General features: G+C 36.9%; 1 protein-coding gene across 1 annotated transcript; it reads left to right on the top strand.

Moving 5' to 3' along the window:
* The first annotated feature begins 2,471 nt into the window (after positions 1-2,471).
* On the top strand, positions 2,472-19,908 carry LOC136241379 (uncharacterized). Its single transcript, XM_066032571.1, has 9 exons — positions 2,472-2,605; positions 7,169-7,268; positions 9,627-9,735; positions 9,792-9,945; positions 10,247-10,346; positions 11,481-11,579; positions 16,436-16,617; positions 17,046-17,381; positions 19,574-19,908. Exons 1-9 carry the CDS (start codon positions 2,571-2,573, stop codon positions 19,758-19,760), a joined length of 1,302 nt encoding a protein of 433 aa, XP_065888643.1. The 5' UTR covers positions 2,472-2,570; the 3' UTR covers positions 19,761-19,908.
* Positions 19,909-21,726: the final 1,818 nt, after the last annotated feature.

Raw genomic sequence — 21,726 nt, 5'->3', positions numbered from 1 at the left:
TAAAAGCGTTTACAAAATGTGTATCAGTAGTGTAACATTTCACTAAAGAGATACTTAATGTAGTGGCACAATTATTTCATTAACAACCTCTACTGGCCAACGGAATGTTAAATGTAAGAATAAGTTATATGCAGATGGTCTACACAACCATCAAGATGGTATGTAACTGTCACAATAATTTACAAACTGATCTTAATTCTCTTGAACAGTGAAATATGTTACTCCATTAAAATTGGAGTATCCAATAAATCTAGTCCTACACTAATTCATTACCATATTCATTGGTCAAGAAATCAAGCAAACACCAGCAGCAATATTGGTTTAACTATTTGACGAGCATCTCACACAGAATGATCAAGTTAAGACTGTTACCACCAAAGCCTTCAACGTAATCCCAATTAACTGACTAAAACAATGCTATACTTGGGGGGGGGAGAGTGCCTCATAGTGTAGCTCATTGTACATAGCTAGGCACTTTAGAAATAATTCAAACATTTTTGGTGCAGTTTATATGTCAGTGCATAACATTCCCAGGAATTGTTACCCATGTTATAGGCATAGCACAAATAAATGGAACATGGGAAACTAGAACCCTTCTACATTAATAATCTAATAGAGCAGTCAAGTCATATACTCTATAATAAAACAGTCAGAAGCAGTGTGAAATACCAATTGTAAATAGAGTTTTGCTGTCGACCCTATTCCCACCCTGACAAGAAATTCTCTGGAAATGAAGGTCATACTTTTACACACCAGTAGTGTCTTTAGCAGGTATTCATGAGTATAGTTTATAATCACACCTTATAGACCTACTACTAATTCTGTTTTCTAGCTCAGAATAAACCAGATCTACAAAAAGGGGTCTTATAGCCTTTCCAATTCCATGTACTTGGCAATTCACACCTTGACTTGTGTGTGTACAGTACCAGCCTGAAATTTGGTCACCTTACACTCCTAACATAGCACTATTCCTGGATGTAATTTTAAGACAATAGGTAAAACACATGATGGGTTATAACTCATCAAACTTGGAAATTTGGAAGGCTATAAGACCCGTTTTCACAGAATTATGTAATTCCAATATTGAACTGGCAATAAATTTTGCAATTTTCAGTTGGAATTGGCACTTAGATCTAGAGTTATGCACCACACAACCACAGACTCAACTCGAAATAGGAAGGTGCTCCTTGTGTTGTTTCTGGAGATTTTCATACAGACTGGCCTTTAAGATAAAGCAAAAAAGTGCTAATATTGTTGCATTGCTTGTATAGAGTATCAGCATAACACAAAAGCATTAAAAAAGTGATAATGCATGTGACCAAAATACCATAATAGTTACATTGGACAGCTTATTCGAAAAATCATTGTATTATAAGTCACAATTAGTATATGTCTTACCTTAATGAAGATTTCCACATTTTGTAGTGTTATATATATATATATATAGCACATCCTGTATAGCAGTAATGGGATTCGGTTTACCACGTTTTAGATATTTACAGTTAGAACTGCACTGATATTGAAAGCAATACGAGACAGTTTAATAACATCAAGAGTACATAATAATAGAAGAGGGCCTCCCTCTTCTATTATTATGTACTCTTGATAATATATTAGCACTTGTTTGTTTTATGTTAAGGTCAGTCTGTGTGAAAATCATCAGAAACAATGAAAAGAGCAGGGGCATCATCTTATTTTACAGTGGAAATCCTACTATATGAAGGGATTTTTGGTCACGTGACCCGCACTCTCGGATTTAGCACAAATGTAAGATTTGTTGTGATTTCACTGGGATTCATCAAGATTCAAATCTCATAGAAGGTTAGAAGTTCAGTGTTGCAGGCCCCCATTTTCTCCTAGCATGCAGCCACCAAATCTTGAAGGCTTATATATATAGGGTTTACTGGCTGGGTGTTTCATGCTTGTGGTCATAACACTAATAGCCATCAGCTGCAACAGTATATATAAATTTTCCATATGTTCCACTGCACACATTAACAACAGATTGTCAGATGAGTGGGACTCCTGTTCAGTATTGTATCTCGTTCACCAATGGCTTCTTGCAGAGATCCACTGCTTCCAGAGGAGTTAAACTGCATAGTTATCCATGATTTTTTGCACTCAACAACATCAGCTAAATCCTTTCCAATAATACACCATGCTCACATAGTAATTATATCACGTGACTATCAAATGTAAATGCACCTCTAAAATCACCATGCAGGCGGGTGACAGGAAACTACCGTAGTATATTTATTTCAGAGTAGCTACGTACCTCGGCCAGGGAAGAACGGCTATGCCGACTGGTTTGAGTTTAAATTATAGCAATCAAATCAAGCTATAGCTAGCTATATTAAGACACAACATTAAAGTTGACTCAACTCTCCACTTTATAGCTAAATCAACAAGTTCACAGAAATCTTAAGTCAAAGGAAGCGTGATAGGATAGAAACCGGAAGTTCAAAGGTCGTAGCATATTAATTCCTACTCGTAATTAGACGATTTCATTTATACCCAAAACACTTTCCGACACTTTCTACTAGCGAAGAGTTGAATCTGGATAAAACTAAATGCTTCCTGCACGTACTTCTAGCGAACTACCAAGGTACGGCTCCATATTATTGTAGCTACGTAGGGCACCGCTGTCATACAAGGGGGTGTCACTCAGGCTCTTGCTGTAGGTCGGTCTGCGACCGAGGTCAAACGGTCAAGGCCACAAAATAGCTCTTGCAAGTCAAGACGAGATGAAAAGTTCGAAAACCCACAATCGAATACTATACGTAGCTATTATCAAGTTTACGGAATTATACGTAACTCACAGAAAGTAAGGATCTCCAAGAGGATGTTTCAAAGCTCCAACATGCATTTCGCTGTGATTGTAATGATTTTTTTCCCAGCTGTTGGTTGCACGCACCAAGAAAATATTATACTAGGTTACAAGCGCAGGTGCGTATTGGAAAATAGAGAAATAAGCAGAGGTCAAAAGTTCAACAAGAAACACTCAAGTCATAGGTCAAAGACGATAAACGCTGCAAGTCAAGGCCCCGGTGAAGACTGACCGCGGTCGCAGATCTACCTGCAGTGTGTGCTGACATTATAGGCTATGTGAAATACATGTATTAACGGTATATACAAACAATGCAAAAGTGCACCAATTAGAATCCATGATTTTCTCTAGCAAACCATACACATTGAATTTCTCTATACAATGGCATCCAAACTTTTGTTTTAACGTCTTTAGAGTGCCAGTTATTCACAGTTGACTCCACCATAATGTGTGTTCCATACAATTTTCCACTGGAGAAATTAGTTACCTCAGTATGCAATCTCAAAAGTGCACTGAGTTTCCCCTTACACAAATTCGCTTAACTTGGTCTCTTGTATGAGTTGGAGAGTGCTGATTAAGAATCCACGGGCTTAACTGGCCATTTTACAAAGATACATCACAAAACATAAAGAAAAAGGTATTCATTATACTATTTTTGTACGTAGATGTGTGCGGTGTAAGTTGGCTCTTTCCTCTCATTCCATGAATCTCTACACAAAATGTTGCATATCACACAACTCGCATTTCATCAGGGATTTTGATAAACTAAACCCCATCTCTGTAAATTGAAGTACGATGAAATTGTGGTGCATTGTTTGAAAGACAGTTTTATTTTCCATTTTTAATTCATAAAATTTGTTAGCTGTACCAAGCAGTTGATGTAGTAAATCCACAGTAGTGACCTGTCACAACTGAGAAACAATTATTAATTATTTCGAGCTTTCATGTTTCACATTACAAACAGATGTGAATACATAGCAGCAGCAGAAAGGATCCCAAACACACACACTAGTTTTTTATAGGGCTGTGATACTACTACTCATTACAAAAGTGACTAATCCTTGTATTTACAAGTATATGATTTTCACAGTTCTGGTACAACATTAAGATCAGGCAAAGTTAATCTCAGTTTATTGTCCCATCCACATGTATGTAGTTCAACTGACCACACTGTAGTGTCAGTCCAGTTGTTCTTGTAACTTGATGGAGTTCTCTGGAGCTCATAGTTGGGTTAATAAACTTCTTAGTTACCTGACAATACCATTGTTAGGAATTTTGAAGTTCAGAGTTCCCTATTTCTGCACTCTTTTTTCACTATCTCTAACAACATAGTTACACATACAATAAAATTAACACTTTAAACTGATATACTATTTATACTAGTATAAAAAGTAAGGAAACAAGCTTACAGCTGACAGGAGAATGATCCATTCAACAAAAAGTAAGGAAACATGTCAAACAAGATTAGATGAATACTTGCTAAAACAAGACACATTTTAATGCCTACTTTGGCTAATATCTTGAAATGAGACTAGCTATATCAAACTAGCCAAAAATAGGGATTAAAATGCAGCTCACTTTAGCAAGTAGTCATCTAATCTTGTTTGACTTGTTTCCTTACTTTTTGTTGCATGGATCATTCTCATTTCAGCTGTAAGCTTGTTTCCTTACTTTTTATAGCATGTGTATTGTATCGATTCTACTTTCTTTTAAAATTTTTAATTATTTTAATAACTAGTTTGTTAACTTTTTATGTCTAGCTAGCTAGCTAGTTATACACAATCACATCATTTCACTGAATTTTAGCACTAGAATAGAGTTCATGGCGTCCTAACTCTTCTTGATATTTTGCAGGGCCAGTCAGGCAAAGTAATGGCTAGAGTCAGGTTACCACTAAATAGGGTTACTACTAAGCTATATGCAAAACTAAACATGCATGCTCTTTAGGGATCTGGCACCTGTGGACAAAATTCAAATAGCCACTCTGAGATTGCATCTGAGAGTGTTTCAAGACAGAAATCAGCGGTGTATTTGATAACTGTTCTATTAGAGTATTTTATTGCCTGTCTGTTCTATTAGAGTATACCGATCTGTACTTTTTAATCAGCAAAACCTACTATGGCCACTGCTGTAGTGGCTGTAGACACCAGTTAATTGGATACTGGTTAATTGGACACTTGACAGTTAATTGGACACCTGACAGTTAATTGGACACCTGACAGTTAATTGGACACCTGACAGTTAATTGGACACCTGACGGTTAATTGGACACCATTTGGATGGTTAATTGGACACCATTTGGACGGTTAATTGGACACAGGGACACAAGTTAATTGGACACTGGTGTACAGCACTATATTATCTATGGTTTTATTTTTGAATGCTCAAATGTCATGTGTAGCACCAATAAAAATAATTTTAGTAGTGTGCATTTAACCAAGCAGATTGTTATCGAGATGACCACACATGACAATACAAATGATAAGAGGATATCATGTCTACAACGAAAATATGGATCACTACACTAGGAGAAATTTGTTTTGCAGATGAGGCTGAAACAAGGAGAGCGTGAATCGTTGCACATGTTCACATGCAGAAGGAATCTTGAGCCAGTAGCTTTAGGCTCCAGTCGCTTACTAGCAATTGAGAATGTAAAGCCATGACACACCATTGCTATTAGAGTTCAACAGTGACACACTTCTGTATCACGGGCTTAGCTACGTAAAGTTTAAATCGATTATGTATAATTAGCATTTATTCAAAGAGTTAAATTTTCGTAGAACCACTGCTCTTCGAAATTAAACTCCTTCAAAAATAACCCGTTATATGGCAACAAATCTATATACTTACCATTGCATTGGTCACTGTTAACTAGGGAGTTGGGGGCTGCTGATGGCCTGCATGTGTAGAAGGAGTTTGAAACTTATTATTTATAGTGATATTACCCTACAAAATTATTCAAGTCTGCAATCATGAGCAAACTAACAGGAGTTGTATATTGATATGGATGCAAAGAGACTGTTCTATTACAGTATCCGTATCTTTATTATTTAGAGGAACTACAAGTAAATTTGCTTTTATTCCAAATATCAGCTCTTTTAGTCAACAGTTAGTTTAACTTCTTGGATGCACCTTTCTATACAGCCAAGCTGTTTTGGTATACTGAAATCATTTTAGGGTGATCATTTTGTTTCCACCCACACATAATAAGTTCTGGTGTGCACCTCTTCTAAGTATAGGTTATTGCACAATTCCAAGTATCTATGCTATTTAGAGACTTATGGAATGGCACAGTAGTCACCTTGGGCAAATAACTGATTTAGGCTATGGCTTGTGTGGTTTTGGTCACTGCTAGTAATGGAGACTGGCTTGAATTAGTGCTCACTGGTAGGCTTCCTATATGAATACGATCATCTTTATGATCCAGCAGTGCTTTCTAACAACACCTTTACACTCTAGTGATGACTTCTGATGGCTGTTGTGACTGAAATCCAACAAAGCACATGACATACATGACAAAAAGTTTTGTCACGGGTATCTAACCAGTTTAGATACCTACCCACGGGTATCTATTGAATTTTAAATACCTCATTAATTACTAAACTTCAATGCATACTATGTGTGACATATTCTAATTTTGATAAGTGCAGCATAAAGAATTAAGTGCCTGAATGGATGCTTTTATCAACTTTGTAACTACTGTATAGCGGAAAATTTTGGTGAATTAATCGTTGACAGAAATTAGCGAATAATGTTTTGGCGAATGCATCACATTACTTTGCCCACACAATTTTAATTTGACAGCATTGGTGACGAAGCTTTGCGATGTCTACAGATGAAGTACTACAGTTCAATGCCTCTCATTCGAATCAATGCACTCTTCTTATGTCTATAATAAGAACAACATGCACTAGCTCGCTGAGTCAGTAATCAAGACTGGAACGCACGTGGAGAGGCATGTGCATGGACAGCTGAATTGCCCATCTTCCTGAGCTATTGGCTAAAACTATTCTGTATTCAATGGGATACTTGTGGAAGACTAACCACTCACCACTGTAACAATATTCACTCACTGATGAAGAATAGCGTCTACTACGCTTTCAGTGTTTAGAAAAATGGCGAGTAAACTTTTTGCGATTCCATGTATACTTGCCAAATTCACCAAAATTTTCTCCCGCCAAATTTTTCTACTATACAGTATTATAACTACCCAAGTAAGACCATTTTACCTACATGTTGATGTAATATCTATGCTTTAATGCTTAATATTAAATTCCCAGAATTATATGAAATTTTGTATACCCAGTACTTTTTAACCTCTTATAAACAATTTGATTACAGCACAACAGAGAAAGGCTTACAAGATGTCCACCTTAATGCAGAATTCTTTGGCAAAGTAGTTGGCTCAAGAGGAACTTTATTGGACTGGAAACTGATGGAGGTAGGCACCATGAAAATGTGCTGTACTACACATGTATACATGAATAAAATGTTGATTGTATAGCTTAAGACACATGTTTGTGAAGTCAAGGTAGCAAAGTTCATTTCGCTTTCTTTGTGTCAAGCCAGTGTAACAAAAACTCAGTTTTCATGCATGCATTATCTCCATTATTCTCTTCTCCAAACAAGATGATATTTTCAGTGTAATCAGGCCTGTACCCAGCTAGGGGGGTTCAGTCGAACCCCCTATTTTATAAACTGGAAATTTTATATTTACTGTAAAACGATCTTTTCAACTGTAATCTGTGTTCTAGCATTCACTACATGCCTTCCATGGCTTCTGGCCACGTGTGGCTTCCACTTCCAGGTATTAACCATAGCGCTTTGAGGTTATCTGTGTACATAGAAACCACTTTAATGATGCATGAATACAGAAAGTGGTTTTCTCTCTATCGCTAAGGCTTCTATTGTTCTACTTACAGTATCTTAATAAGGCCAAGCCATCCATGACCATACTGCACTGAGAGTTACTATTTTTATTTCGATCAATTCCAATCGTAATTTGTTAAATATATATTTTCTAATAAGAGTCCGGAATAGCAATGATGAACACCAGACTGGATGGACACTGCGGGACACTGTGACTGATAGACTGTTAACTATAACAACAACTATAACAACAAGTAAGCCTGGCTTGTTACATTCAATGATATGAATTCTAAAGTGTCAAGTGTGTGAGTCTGTCAGTTGTTTTCATATCAACCTTCTATTATAGTTATTATCTGTGTTTGGACAATGGTGAAATGTAAGGTTTAGCTTATAGCTCAAATGAATCACCCTGAGCAGTCTTAGAAATGATGGAGTGTACATGCACTACAACCATATTTTAATCTCTTGCTTACATTAGTGTGTGATGGGCCAATGTTGAGAGGAATTTGTGTCAACACAATGATGTGCCGTGAGAAGTTTATTTAATCAGTACATGCATTTCTGCATTGAGCAATTTGAGGCTATTCTCAGGACATTGAATGTTAAACCTTTCTCACCTCTTGTGTAAATTTCTTACTCGTGTTTGCTATCCTTGGAAAGTTATGCTGACTTTAATTCTTTAAAACCGTTTATCTCAAGACTTCTAATGTGCAATTTGCAATGTTTTTCCTAATTTAAGTCACATATAAAGCCCACAATCACTTCAAGTGTTTGGTATTAGCCACTGCACTTGTTTATAGTGCTATATTATAAGTCACAGATGCTTTATCACTGCAATGCACTTCAAGTCAGTGAAGGTGGGACAGATCGAGTTTCAAATGGATGAGCATTTAACAGTGGCGACAATCGGCCCATTCCATAGTCCTTTTATGATAAAGATTGCCCTCTAAATGGAGTATTGAGCTCATGCTTCATTGCAGAAATGCCTTCCTGCCACACATGCTAGTGGCTGGCTCTGGTTTAGTATTGTCACTGTTTTTCACCAGCTAAGTCATCACTAGTGTTGGTGAGTAGTGTTTGTCAATAGGTTAAGCTTCTAATGAGAAATGGCCCTCTTTGTTCTTCCATCTTTTGTGATAGTGTCCAGTTAAGTCAGAAGAATTTGTAAAATTTAAGGAGTTTGAGCTGAGTACAACTAATGAGTATGGTAATTCAATTGGAAGGATAATGGTGGAGCTCAAAAGAGTTTGAGATTTACCTAGGCTTATAAAACAATGCAATGGGCCATACCCCCTAAAATGATCAGAACACGCCACCACACTAGTGATCAGTGCTGAGGCCACGTCCCTCAATGATCTAGCTCCATAGAAAACAAGGCATTGTTCCACACCCCCTACTGCGCAGTACTGTTGCGAGATTGAGATACTCTAATACAGCAGTTACAACCACACGTGTACTTTATAACTATGCTCTAACAAGTAAAGTTAATAAACTAGTGTAATAAATTTGGAAATGAAGTAGGGTTCCAGCAATAAAAATTAGTGAAACAAGAAATATTGGTAGCTATGAGGGGAAATCCCTACTTGGCATTGTAGTAATGTGGGAAAATCCCTACTTTGGCATTGAAAAGATGGTGAAAACATGCCAATTTAGCGAATTGCTACAATGCCAAGTAGGGATTTTCCCTCATAGCTACCATCATTCTCTTGTTTCACTACTTCTTATTGCTGGAACCCTACTTCATTTTAGATTAATAACACTGGTGTACTACAAATAAGAATGATTCTAGACAAATCACTCATTTGAAATTCTTACAATTTTCCGACATCAAGTCGATTGGTCAGTAAAGCCTCCAGCTAATATTTGCTTCATCAACAAGTTTATTTTGTCTTGTTGCTCCAATAATAAGTTAAACTATATAACATTTTAGATTGATTCAGGTGGCATTAACTTGACTAAGTTTCTAAAACAAGGAGCCAAACATATCTCCAAGAAATTTGGTATTATTGGGTACATCATCCGTTACACTTCATACTCAGGTATTGTTATTACCAATTTGTGTTTGATAAAAAATTAATTTTGTTCATCATAACAGGTAGTGTGGTGGAGTGGCCAGTTGTGATGAAGTCTAAATTACTAGACAATACTGTACTAGCTGTTATGACCAATGGCCCATCACTCGAGGGAAGTGGATTAGAAACAGCAGCTAGACCTGAATTCCAAACACTGTTATCAGTCATAGGCTATAGGTTGGTAAGATACATATAGAATATAATCTAGACAATACACATTAAGCACCATTGGACCAAAGTAACAAATAGTTATTACTGACACAGCCAATTCTTTCTGATCACAGTCAGGGTTTTTGTATATAGCACTTCCTCCTTTATAAAGCACTTCCTCCTTTGTATTCTTTACATGTTATTGTAAAAACAGGTTTGTAATGGCTGTTAGTACAATAACTGTTTTATTACAATATTTGATTGTTGTATTAGCATAATAGCATGCACTAGTGTGCGTCTGTGGTCATGTGATTGCATAATATCATAGGCTAACCCATGAAAGAGAATTGGCCATATATCAAATGGAGGAACCTGAGTTACAACAATTTCTGCCACAAACATATCACAGCATATCCTCCATTAGTAAGGTGAGCTGGATTAAACTATAACTCTCCTTCTCAGCACAATATAGCAGGTAAAGTATTAAATGCCTATTATACACAGTAGTAGTGCTAGCCAACTCAAACGCTTCAACTGTTAGTTATAATACAGTAGATAGAAATTATGACCATTGACTGTAAACACACCCTTAAGTACATAGCGTTGGCTTATCGCAAACTATATTGTTAACACATTAAAATTTGTACTAATCACTATACATTCATTTTACGCAATATAGTTCTGTATCATGTACCAGTTAAATATTGAAGTTAAATTACTTTGTCTATTGGGCCACCTAATCCTCTTAGTTTCTCATCTCTGTCCACATTATCATTTTCCTTACCTCATCAATGAACTTTGTATCATTGGTGGCTAAAGCAGCCATTGAACAACTTTTTTGAAGTTAGTAACTAGCTAGAGCAAGAAAGTTGCATTTCTATAATATAGTCTTGTGAGCTATTTAATCCAGCTGTATACAGTGGTTAATAATAATAAAAGAAACATGTACCCTCACCTGCATTGCTATTTTGAGTACTGCATGGAGGATGATGTGAAACTAATTAAGTGGCCTATTCTTACTTTTTCTGCCACTTGTCAGGATGTCCGTCACATTGATTTTCTGAGGTTTGATTTTCTCTTTTCTGTGAACATGTTTTTGGATTTAAAAGTTACTATTTGCTCCAATCATGCTTGCACATTGGCCTGTGTAGCTCCTCGCTACATCTCCTTCCAATTCTTCATGCACATTAATACTAATCATATACTTATTTGTGTAACTTTAGTCCTGTTTTGTACACTATTAAACCAAAAAATGGTGATTATAATTTCCTGTATATTTAATCTTCTATATAATGTAATTTGCTTTTTTTCGTTGTATAGTAATTTTCGTATGCAAAATTTTTATGAAAATTTCTTGCATGAAAGTTTTATACAAGATTGAACTACTCTAATAGAGCATTCATTTATGTAAATCATACGAAAAATTTTTTACATGAAAATTTTTATCACGAAAAATTTTGGTGCGAAAATAAAGTGAATTTTGGTATAGAAGTTTTACACAGTGCAGATAATAATATAATGTTCTATGATGTATGAATAACCTTATAATAATTCTGTGACAGGAAATATTTGTTGTTGTCATGGAGTACCTTTCAAATGAACACTTCATTCATCTCAATACTATTGATGATGTGTCGGTATGGACTACTGCTGATATTAAGGTACTAAACACAAAATTTCTGAATCACATGCATATGCATATCATGCACAAATGATTACGTGAAGCAGTCATATTACTCCATGCAAAAACAACTTGGCTGTACGAAAACGATGTGTCCATGTAAGTAAAGTAACTGGTGATTAATAGCTGCAGCCAAGAATGAATTAATCCCACTGTATGTTTTATAATCTTACATATGATCCTTTATCATTAACTTGTGCAGTCTTGCTGCATTCCTAATTAATTCATTTTAATTCTAATTGGCTAGTAATTTGGCCGCCTTTTTTCTCTACACTGACTATTGAAAAAGGCGGCCTAATTACTAACCAATTAGAATTAATTACGAATGCAGCAAGACTGCATAAATCAATGATAAAGGATTAATGTAAGATTGTAAATGAATTATCATTCATTCTTGGCCACACCAGATATCAGTTCTTTTAGTCGCCAGTTACTTTTACGTTCATGGATGCACCCTCAGCCTCAAGCTGTTTTTACATGGAGATTTCACTCATTTTTGTAAAGTACCTAAGAGGTAAAGTAGCTAATACTGTAGTAATATATGATTTTGTGAGCAATGTACAGGTCAGATTCATTACTAATGTGATGATAATTCAATCAATTATTTTGCTTGGACAGGCCACTCCAATCGGTATTAAATATTCTGGTCCACCACCCTTGTTTTTTCTGAGAGTATGGAATTTCAGAAAAGCACGGCAAAATGCCTGCATTGGCAGCCAGGTTTTAGAAAATACACATATTGGGCTACAGCAAATAATGATAATTCTAGCTTTTCAGTGTCATGATTAGTTTTTTTAATAGCATAAATCTACAGAGAATTGGCATGGTATAGTGTGGATCAATATACTCTAATAGAACAGTCAGTAACCCATAAAAACTATTCTAATTGAGCAGTCACTTCATTGTTGCTGACTGCATTGAAACTGAATTTCATGAGACAAGAAACATATTGACTATCAGTTGGAGTGGCCATAAATGAAGCTCGTAATAATTCAGTTTGGAGCATACACTACTTCACATACTGGCAGACGGTTATCATAGCTTGGATAGTAGACACTTCACCTTATACCACTGCTATAGTTAGGGGGCTCCTTAAGTTACCCTACAGTCTGTTGGCAACATCATGGAAATATAGTACCTGATGAAATTTAATGTACTATATATATATATATATCTAAATGTCAATTTGCTATGGGTGTTTATAGATGAAAGAAGATAACCTCACCATACAGACAGTCTCCTGTCAAACATTATAAATATTTGGGCATCACAATCCAGACTAACTTGTGGTATAAACACTTTCAATCTACTACTTGTAAAGCTAATCAGAGACTAGTTTTATTCATAGAAAGAGCCTACCTTAGCTTGGTACATCATAAACTGGTATGCCACTACAATCTGGAGTCCACAACTGATAATGATAAAATTACATTAGAGAAAGTACAGTGGTGTGCTGCTTGATATGTAAAAAAGTGTATACAGATGTTAAATTAATTACATGAGAATCACTTGGGAACAATTTATGTTCTATAACATCTTAAAACAGGACACCCATCTACCGCCACCAGAATTTCACTCTGAAACATCACAATATCAACCACAAACTAGATCTAGCCACATGTTCGCATCAGCTGAAATTCTGTATTACAGATACCTCTTCCTAAATAATGAACTCTCAACCACTATGTGCTGAGAACGAAATACAGTTTTGTTACTTGTGGTAGTTGCATGGAGTTTATAATTATTTGAAGTAGCTTGTCAGCACACTGTTTAATCTAGTAATGATGTACTTTACTTTGTATGGTACATTAAATTAATGCATAATCATTTAACATTTTAAAATTAATCTTATTTCTGACAAGGACAAACCAGCAGCAAATGTATCACTTCACTTCACTTCACTGTATGATTTGATCACACTAGTTCCATTTGTAGCAGCTGGCTCAAAGCCATCAGCTAGACAACATGATGAAGCGTTGCTATGATACATATTGATTATGACAAAAGAGCGATAATTTTTACCTGAAGGAACCCCACCATTGAATTTGCCCCAATTCTTTTCCCACAGAAGTTGTGGTTATGCATTTTAGCATGAGGTACACAACTCAGCTTCTGGTGATTTATTCTGCTTGAAACTTCACAATCATCATATTTCCTTTAAACCCTTGCAGTGTATTCATATGATGGAAATTATGCCTAGGCAGTGCTTTTCAAAGTTATTGTTTGTGAAAGAAGTTCCAGTTGGCATCTTCACCAAAATTCTAGTTACCACTAATACTAGCACTTTGCAACATAAAAGTTTTATTGCACTTATATTGTAATAACAATAAAAGGAGGTCGAGAAATGAATTGCAAAATTGTATGGCTTCACGTTTTCAAACCTTGCAAAGAAAACAATCCCAGGACATGCACGACAACATTCAATCGACCAAGTTCCTCAGTACTGATTTGTGTTGTACTAGGTGAGTGAATCAGTATGGATACAAAGAAAATTTGTCTCTAATATGAAGTTAAAAGCTTGTCATAGGTCCGTGAGCTGAGGAGTTTAATAAAGTGGTACAGATCACATGAATTACAGTGGGGATTGCAAAACCATTGCTATGCATAATTAACTCACTGCATTAGTTTATCGGGGCATATTCCTTTTACTTTCTTGGCATGCAACTCACTACTGTGAGTCTTGTATTACAAATGTAAAGAAATTCTAAATTTTACATTTGAGTAGAATGAAACAAGGGAGGTCATCTGCACCTGCAGCTATACTAGTAGACTGCATCACACATATACAGCCTGTCAATGATTGAAGTAGGGATTAAATGTCAAGTACTACAGCTGTGGGTATAGATGACCTCCCTTGTTTCACTGCTTTTTATTTCTACGATCCCTAAATTTCTCATTTTTCCCACTTATTTGTTTACTTTTTGTAATAACATGGTGAGCAATCACAAGCCACACCAAAGGGAAAGAATGGTGCCATGCAGATACACTAATAATTATTGTGCAACAAAACGTGTGCCTAACCATCAATTGCTGAAGCACAAAGTGGCCGTTCCCTTTCATATTCAGCAATGTTTCAGCCATTATACAGCTTTAAAAATGAAGAACAGTATGAGAAGGAACTCTGCAATCAATTTAGTCACCATACAGAAACTATGACTGAATGCACATCCTGATTATCAATTTTTGAAATGCAAGTGGTCATTTCACTCCAGTTTTCAGCTATGTTCCATTTTCTTATGTTATATAGCATTAAAAATAAAGAACAGTACAAAAGTGCCTCTGCGATCAATCCATGGTAATTTTAAGGCATGAAGCATTACTATCAATCAACACCTTTGCAGCAGTAGAGATGCAAAGAAGGACAAAGGTAAGTCCATGATGCATGCACTGTAGCTGCTGCGGTTGATGAAAGGCACATTTTGGGCTGAAATGACATCAAAAAGTGAAGAAATCAAGCCCATAGCCCTAACCACTGTTGAATTACGCTTGGCTGAAGGCATTAGTTACTTAGTTAGTCAGGCAATCAGTAGAAAATTTATTTAAACAAAAAAACTTAAATTTCATAGAAACTTGTTGGAAGGTTTGGAGTTGCTCTGAACATCAATGGGATTGGCTATGCCTAACCAATACTGCCAAGCTGTTATGGAGGAAGAGTAAGGCTGGTTTTTGGGTAATTTTGTGGGTGAAATAACCCAGGCCTCCGTGATCCCTATGCTATACAGCACTGCATAATACAGTGCTACCATAGTGTATCATACTCATTCAGTATGGTAGTACTGTCTGTATAAGTGATCATGGAGGTTGCACTTCCTCACCAAAAATATTGACCAGAAACCAGCCTCACAATACCTTCATGGCACATTTGTAGTATTGGCTACAAGCCCAAAAGTGCCATCATTTTGACCCAAAATGCTCCAAATAAGTTGCTAAAAAAATTTTATTTATTCAGTGGAAATTTTATTTATTCAGTAGAATTTTCCACTGACTGACTGACTGCCTGCCTGCCTGCCTGCCTGCCTGCCTGCCTGCCTGCCTGCCTGCCTGCCTGCCTGCCTGCCTGCCTGCCTGCCTGCCTGCCTGCCTGCCTGCCTGCCTGCCTGCCTGCCTGCCTGCCTGCCTGCCTGCCTGCCTGCCTGCCTGCCTGCCTGCCTGCCTGCCTGCCTGCCTGCCTGCCTGCCTGCCTGCCTGCCTGCCTGCCTGCCTGCCTGCCTGCCTGCCTGCCTGCCTGCCTGCCTGCCTGCCTGCCTGCCTGCCTGCCTGCCTGCCTGCCTGCCTGCCTGCCTGCCTGCCTGCCTGCCTGCCTGCCTGCCTGCCTGCCTGCCTGCCTGCCTGCCTGCCTGCCTGATACCTTCAGACAAGCATAACTCGATAATGGCTATGGCTATGGGCTTGATTTTTCACTGGTAGACTGGATTGATTGCAGAGGCCCTTCTCATACAGTTCTGTGATTGTAACACTGTATCAGTCTGAAAACAAAGTGCAATGGCCACCATTTAAATACTTTCAGTAAGGATGTGCATACAGATGAAAACATTAAGTCTGACACCATTCTTTCTTTTGATACGGTATGCACAGGTTCACCAGTCATAATAATGTTGCAAAAAATATATACAAACAAGTACAAGGAAAACTTAGGAATTTAAGAATCATAGAAATAAAAAGTAGTGAAGCCGTCAGTCAGTCATTGGTATAGACTGAAGTATATAGGGGATTAAATGTCCACTAGTTATCTTCAGGTGTATATAGGCAACCTCCCTAGTTTCTTTACTTCTATTTCTATGATCCCTAGTCGAACTATTTTTCCTTGTACTTGCTATTACTTTATTTGTTTGGCAGATTGTACTTCGTGATCTGGCCAAAATTCATGCCATCTTCGTGGGTAAAGTTGAGTGGTTAGGTCAGCAATCGTGGATGGATCACACTCATTCCCGTGATGCAGCCTTAAAGTTACGTCCATTTTTGAAGCACTTATTGGCCAACATTGCAAATGAATTTCCTGAGTTCTGGACCAGTCAAGTGTAAGTTACTACAGTCTAATAAAATGCATGATAAATTTTAAGAGAACAAACTCATATTTGTATCTGATAATGACAATATGCATGCTCTGAGCTTAACGATAAGCTTGAGTAAAACCAGCTACTGTAACTATGGAAATTTATCCTTCAAGCGTAGACATCTAGCTCTTTACATACTGTGGGAGATACAGTAAACTTCATTTATCATTCATCTTATTTAACTTCTTGCAATTGGCTAAATGATAAGAGAACAGGAGGTTGTGGGAAAATAATCTATATAAAAGCAAAACAGTAGCATCCATGAAATTTTTCCAAATTAAAATTTGGAAAAATATTTAGCAACTAACCATTATTGTAAATTCACAATGCCAAACTTTGCATGTGTCAGTAATAATCTCTCATGTAAGCTGCATGCTTGCTTTATTGTTTAGAGTGAAACTGATCACTGAGGCTATAGACTCTGTTGATGAGCTTTGGAATGTCTTTGACAGCTTTCCTAAAACACTAATCCACAATGATTGCAACCCAAGAAATATTTGTATCCGAAAAGTTACATCTTATCAAGATGCTAGCTCTTATGAGGATCTTCGACAAATGTGTATTTATGACTGGGAAATGGCAAGGATTGGTGTTCCCCAGCATGACTTGGCAGAATTTTTAGCCTTTGTTCTACCCCCAGAGTATTCTATTGGCAAGAGAATGGAGTTGATTGCATATTACATTGAAATGTTGGAGAAATACAGCAAGCAGAAGTTTGATCAAGAAAAGTAAGTAGATGCACAAAGCAATTAGCATGCAATGTGTGAAACTAGAAAACAGCATACAAGATTTTATTTCCAGCAGTGCATTTATCACTATTCATTTCTCACACATACAGCATCCAACTGGATACAAAAAAGGACGGGCAATATAGTATACCACTGCATCTCTGGTGGTGCAATATGCGCCATCAGAAATGTAATGGTACCCTAAGTGGTAGGATTATGGTATTCTATGAGAGGCCAACTGTATGTCAGAATGATGTACACAAAACATAGGGGCTCCGTTAAAAAGTACCCAGTATTATTTCACACAACAAAAACCTCACATGACACACTTTCATAAACTTTTTATAGGAGTACATAAACCACATCCTTTGGTCATAATTCATCTTCTGGTAGGCTTTTAAGGGCTTTGAATAATGTTGTATGCTATACTGCTAATTAACAATGACGCTCATACTATATTATAATGTTCTAACATCACAATGAAAGCTCAATCCAACAAATGATAGGTATTTGTGAATGGTTGGTTCATTAACTTTTCAATACATGCCTACTTAGCTGAAACAAATATGGCACTAGTGGGGCCAAAACTGACCAATATTGATCTATACCCACCTTTTGTACCAATGGCTCACCCCTTACCATATATGGTAGCCCAATGAACAAATAAACAAAACAAAATAAGAGCTAATTATATGACTTGCTGGTACTTAATGGCCATAAGCATGATATCTAATATATTGGTCTGACATGACAACACCCACTTAAATTATGGTCACACACACCATAGATATACTAACCCCAGGTATCTATGCTGCAGTACATGTTGCCATCAGACCTTCAGTGCTGGTCACTGTAACTGTTAAGTGCTAATAATAATAATAATATAACACACACACACACACACACACACACACACACACACACACACACACACACACACACACACACACACACACACACACACACACACACACACACACACACACACACACACACACACACACAGAGAGCATGCATAGAGTAATTGCACACAGGTTAGTTATTTTTGTGGTCAACCACGTGGCAATGTAGTGGTAGGATGAATTGTGTATCCATGATAAGGAATTTAGTGGCAAAGTATTATTAACACACTTAATTTGAGGGTCAGAATAGTTACAATTGTAATCAACAGTATTGGTAGCAAGCATTTTATTAGAATAGTTAGATACGTGATAGATATTCACATCAAGGTGAAATATTTTGCACTATATTTAGTATTTTTAATGAAATTTATATCACTGTATTGTGCATATAAATGACCAATGTCATGTGGCCAAGTACAGCCAGTGTGGGTGCAACAGATGAGTGTGTATTTAACAAACGCCGTTTTCACGCATCCATAGCTTGATCATGCCTCATTGGAAATTAACCATTTTTGCTGTGGGGAAAAACCTTGGGGAGGGGGCATGTTCTGTTTCAACTAAATCCGCCTAGCCATTACTGAGATATGCTCCTTCAAAGTTTGTCTTAGTTTCTTCATATTTCTTCTTTTCACACCACTTTACAAATTGCTATAACTTGAGCTTGCTTCAGTCAATTTAATTCAAATTTGGAGGGCAGTAAGAGCATAATGCAGTACATTTAGTGTCTAAGTTTCATGCACATCAGAAAAAGAACAAGAGAGCAATGCGTGAATTTTTTTTAAAATGCAAGGTTCAGGATTCAGTTAGGGTTCGGTTACAAAGCAAGTCACCCGAATAGCTACATGATAATCATTTAATTCAGTTTCAAATTCACATAGTTGCACACAAATAGTAGTCTTTCCTTGTTCAACGATTCCTGTAGAAAAGAAAAGAAACAAGTTAGAAAGAAGCCTCAATACTGACCATAGGCCTGCTTTGGGGCTTGCAATTACAAAAGGAAGTGATATCTACACATGATGCTAATTACGATTGTGTGATCATTAAAAATGATTGGCATTATTAGCATCATCGCAGCCATTTCTCAGCCACCACCTTTGATTTCACAACCTTTATCACCCTGGCCTATTTAGAGGGTTGCACCCTTTTTTCACAGCTTGGCTGTTAATAGATTTTGCACCATTTTCTTTTAGTGACACCTGTTCATGCAACCTCTTGTGTTTATTTACTTTGTGTATTCATATTCAACCTCACCAGCAATATAATATGTATTTCACTTGCCTATTTCTATAGCTTTCTGAAAGTGTTGGATGCAGCTGCTTTGGATATGCAGTTTACCAAGTTCAGCGTATACACTGCTCCTTCCAAAGCCAATCAAGTAATGTTTGTGTCAAGAGTTGTGCGTAGCAATTCAACATACCTCTTACAACGCAAGTCAGATGGCCACATCAAGTTTACAACTACAACAGCAGAACTGTGACACCTTGCAGACACAAACTGTATTCAGACTGTTTTGGTACATGGGGGCTAATTTGGTTTGTAATATTAAGCTCTTTGTTTCCAAATGCTAAACAGGTACTCAGTTTTATTTTATTTCATATTGATATGAGATATCCTATCCAAAATAACTTAGTAATCTATTGAAAACTCCAAAGAGGTGATAGAAGTGAGGTTATCTGACTGCAAAGAATATTAACTTGTCTACAGTAATTGTATATGTTTGTACGTAGTAGAAACACCAAACTATCAAACATTTGGAAGCACAGTCATACTGCCCATAAAAAGACAAGAACAGTATGGCAGTAGTTGTAGGTGATTTAGCTAGCTATTCCAGTCTAGACGGCATGGTAGTACAGCATATACAGCTTGATGGGAAATCCCTACTTTGATTATACCTACAGCTATAACATATTGATGTAGGGATATTCTCACAGAGCTATGCTGTAATACCATCATCCATCTCTTGTTTCACTATATACTTTTTCTCACTTGGATACCTACTTCATTTCTAAATTAAATATACTATTATTTTGATTTTGGATAATGTGCAATTTTGATCAGTTATGTAAAATCTGTGGCATTGATTTTTGTTTCTAGCGGATACATATATAGTCTTAATCCACTTCCGAAGAATCATTGCAAGCTTCCTAAGACTGTTAGCCTCTTTACGAATGAAATCCTTACAATGAGTTATGCTTGTCGACATCACATCATGCTTCAGGGGAGTCTAACGTATACAATTATAGTTAGTTGCACAAATTCCTCGACAACATTTGTGCTGAAAAGTCACTATTGCATCACAAATGATCCTCGATACTTTTAAATTCATCCTCTCACCAAAGCATTCACTGTGACAGTGATATGCTCCATCCGCACATTCCCCAAGCTTCATTTAATTGGTGTGACTGCCAAGTACACAAAGTGATCATGCATGAAGGATGGAAAGTGATACACAAGCTCTCACCCACCCAATAAAGAGCTGTTCCCATTTTAAAGAAGAATGTTCATTAAATTTCCTGACAAAAAGGTTTGCCTTGCCTTAAGTGCAAACAAGTCATCAACAAAGAGGCATAGTTAACTGAAACATGGTAACTCTGACAGGCCATGGCCACTGACAACTTTTATTTTATTATTTTTTTTCTGCATTCTTCATGTTTCTGACTCCCTGTATTCACAGGCTTTAAGCCTTCTCACAAGCTAGGTCCCTAGTAGGATAGCATTCACAGAACAGAATGTCTCAGCACTACACAACACAGCAGAGAGAGGGGGTGTGACTACTACCATAATTCGCTTTATTTTCATGCAAAAAAAATTTGTGATAAAATTTTCTTCATGTAAAAATATTTTTCGTATGATTTATGTGAATGACTGCTCTATTGGAGTAATTCGATCTTTAGTAAAAATTTTCATGTTAAGAAATTTTTGCCATGCAAGTTTTTCATACGAAAAAAAAGCTAATTACGGTACATGACCAGGCATCAGTTTTAAAATACCTCAGTCTGTCACTGCTGAACCCCATGCACATGCATAATACTGTATAAAGGGGCACCACACTCATCACAACACAGAAGCAAGCACAATAATAATAGTCTATTATACAGAGGCATTTTGCATCCAACCCACTATGATCTCTGAATTCCTGGGCAGTCAAATTAAACTGGCTCCTCTGCAAGGGCTCAAGGGCATCACAAACAGGTAGGATGAAATACTGAGAAAATACAATTATGAAGGTATTTCTGCTGCTGCATGTGTCTTGGTCTCCAATTCTCTGTACCCTCATCTACATACTAGTTAGATGGGATATTGTTGTAAGTTATCACTGGCACAACCATGGCCATTTGATTCAAGTTGTAAATTTATTACACTTTTCATGGAGACCTCAGTACGTTGAGCATGCAGATTGTGACCGGATTTGCAAAAAGGTACCCTTTCCACACATTTTACAT

This window comes from Dysidea avara, chromosome 12 (assembly GCF_963678975.1).
Source record: "Dysidea avara chromosome 12, odDysAvar1.4, whole genome shotgun sequence".
NCBI classification, from domain to species: domain Eukaryota; kingdom Metazoa; phylum Porifera; class Demospongiae; order Dictyoceratida; family Dysideidae; genus Dysidea; species Dysidea avara.
The sequence above is the reverse complement of the archived record's forward strand: the minus strand, read 5'-3'. Positions and strand labels throughout refer to the sequence as shown.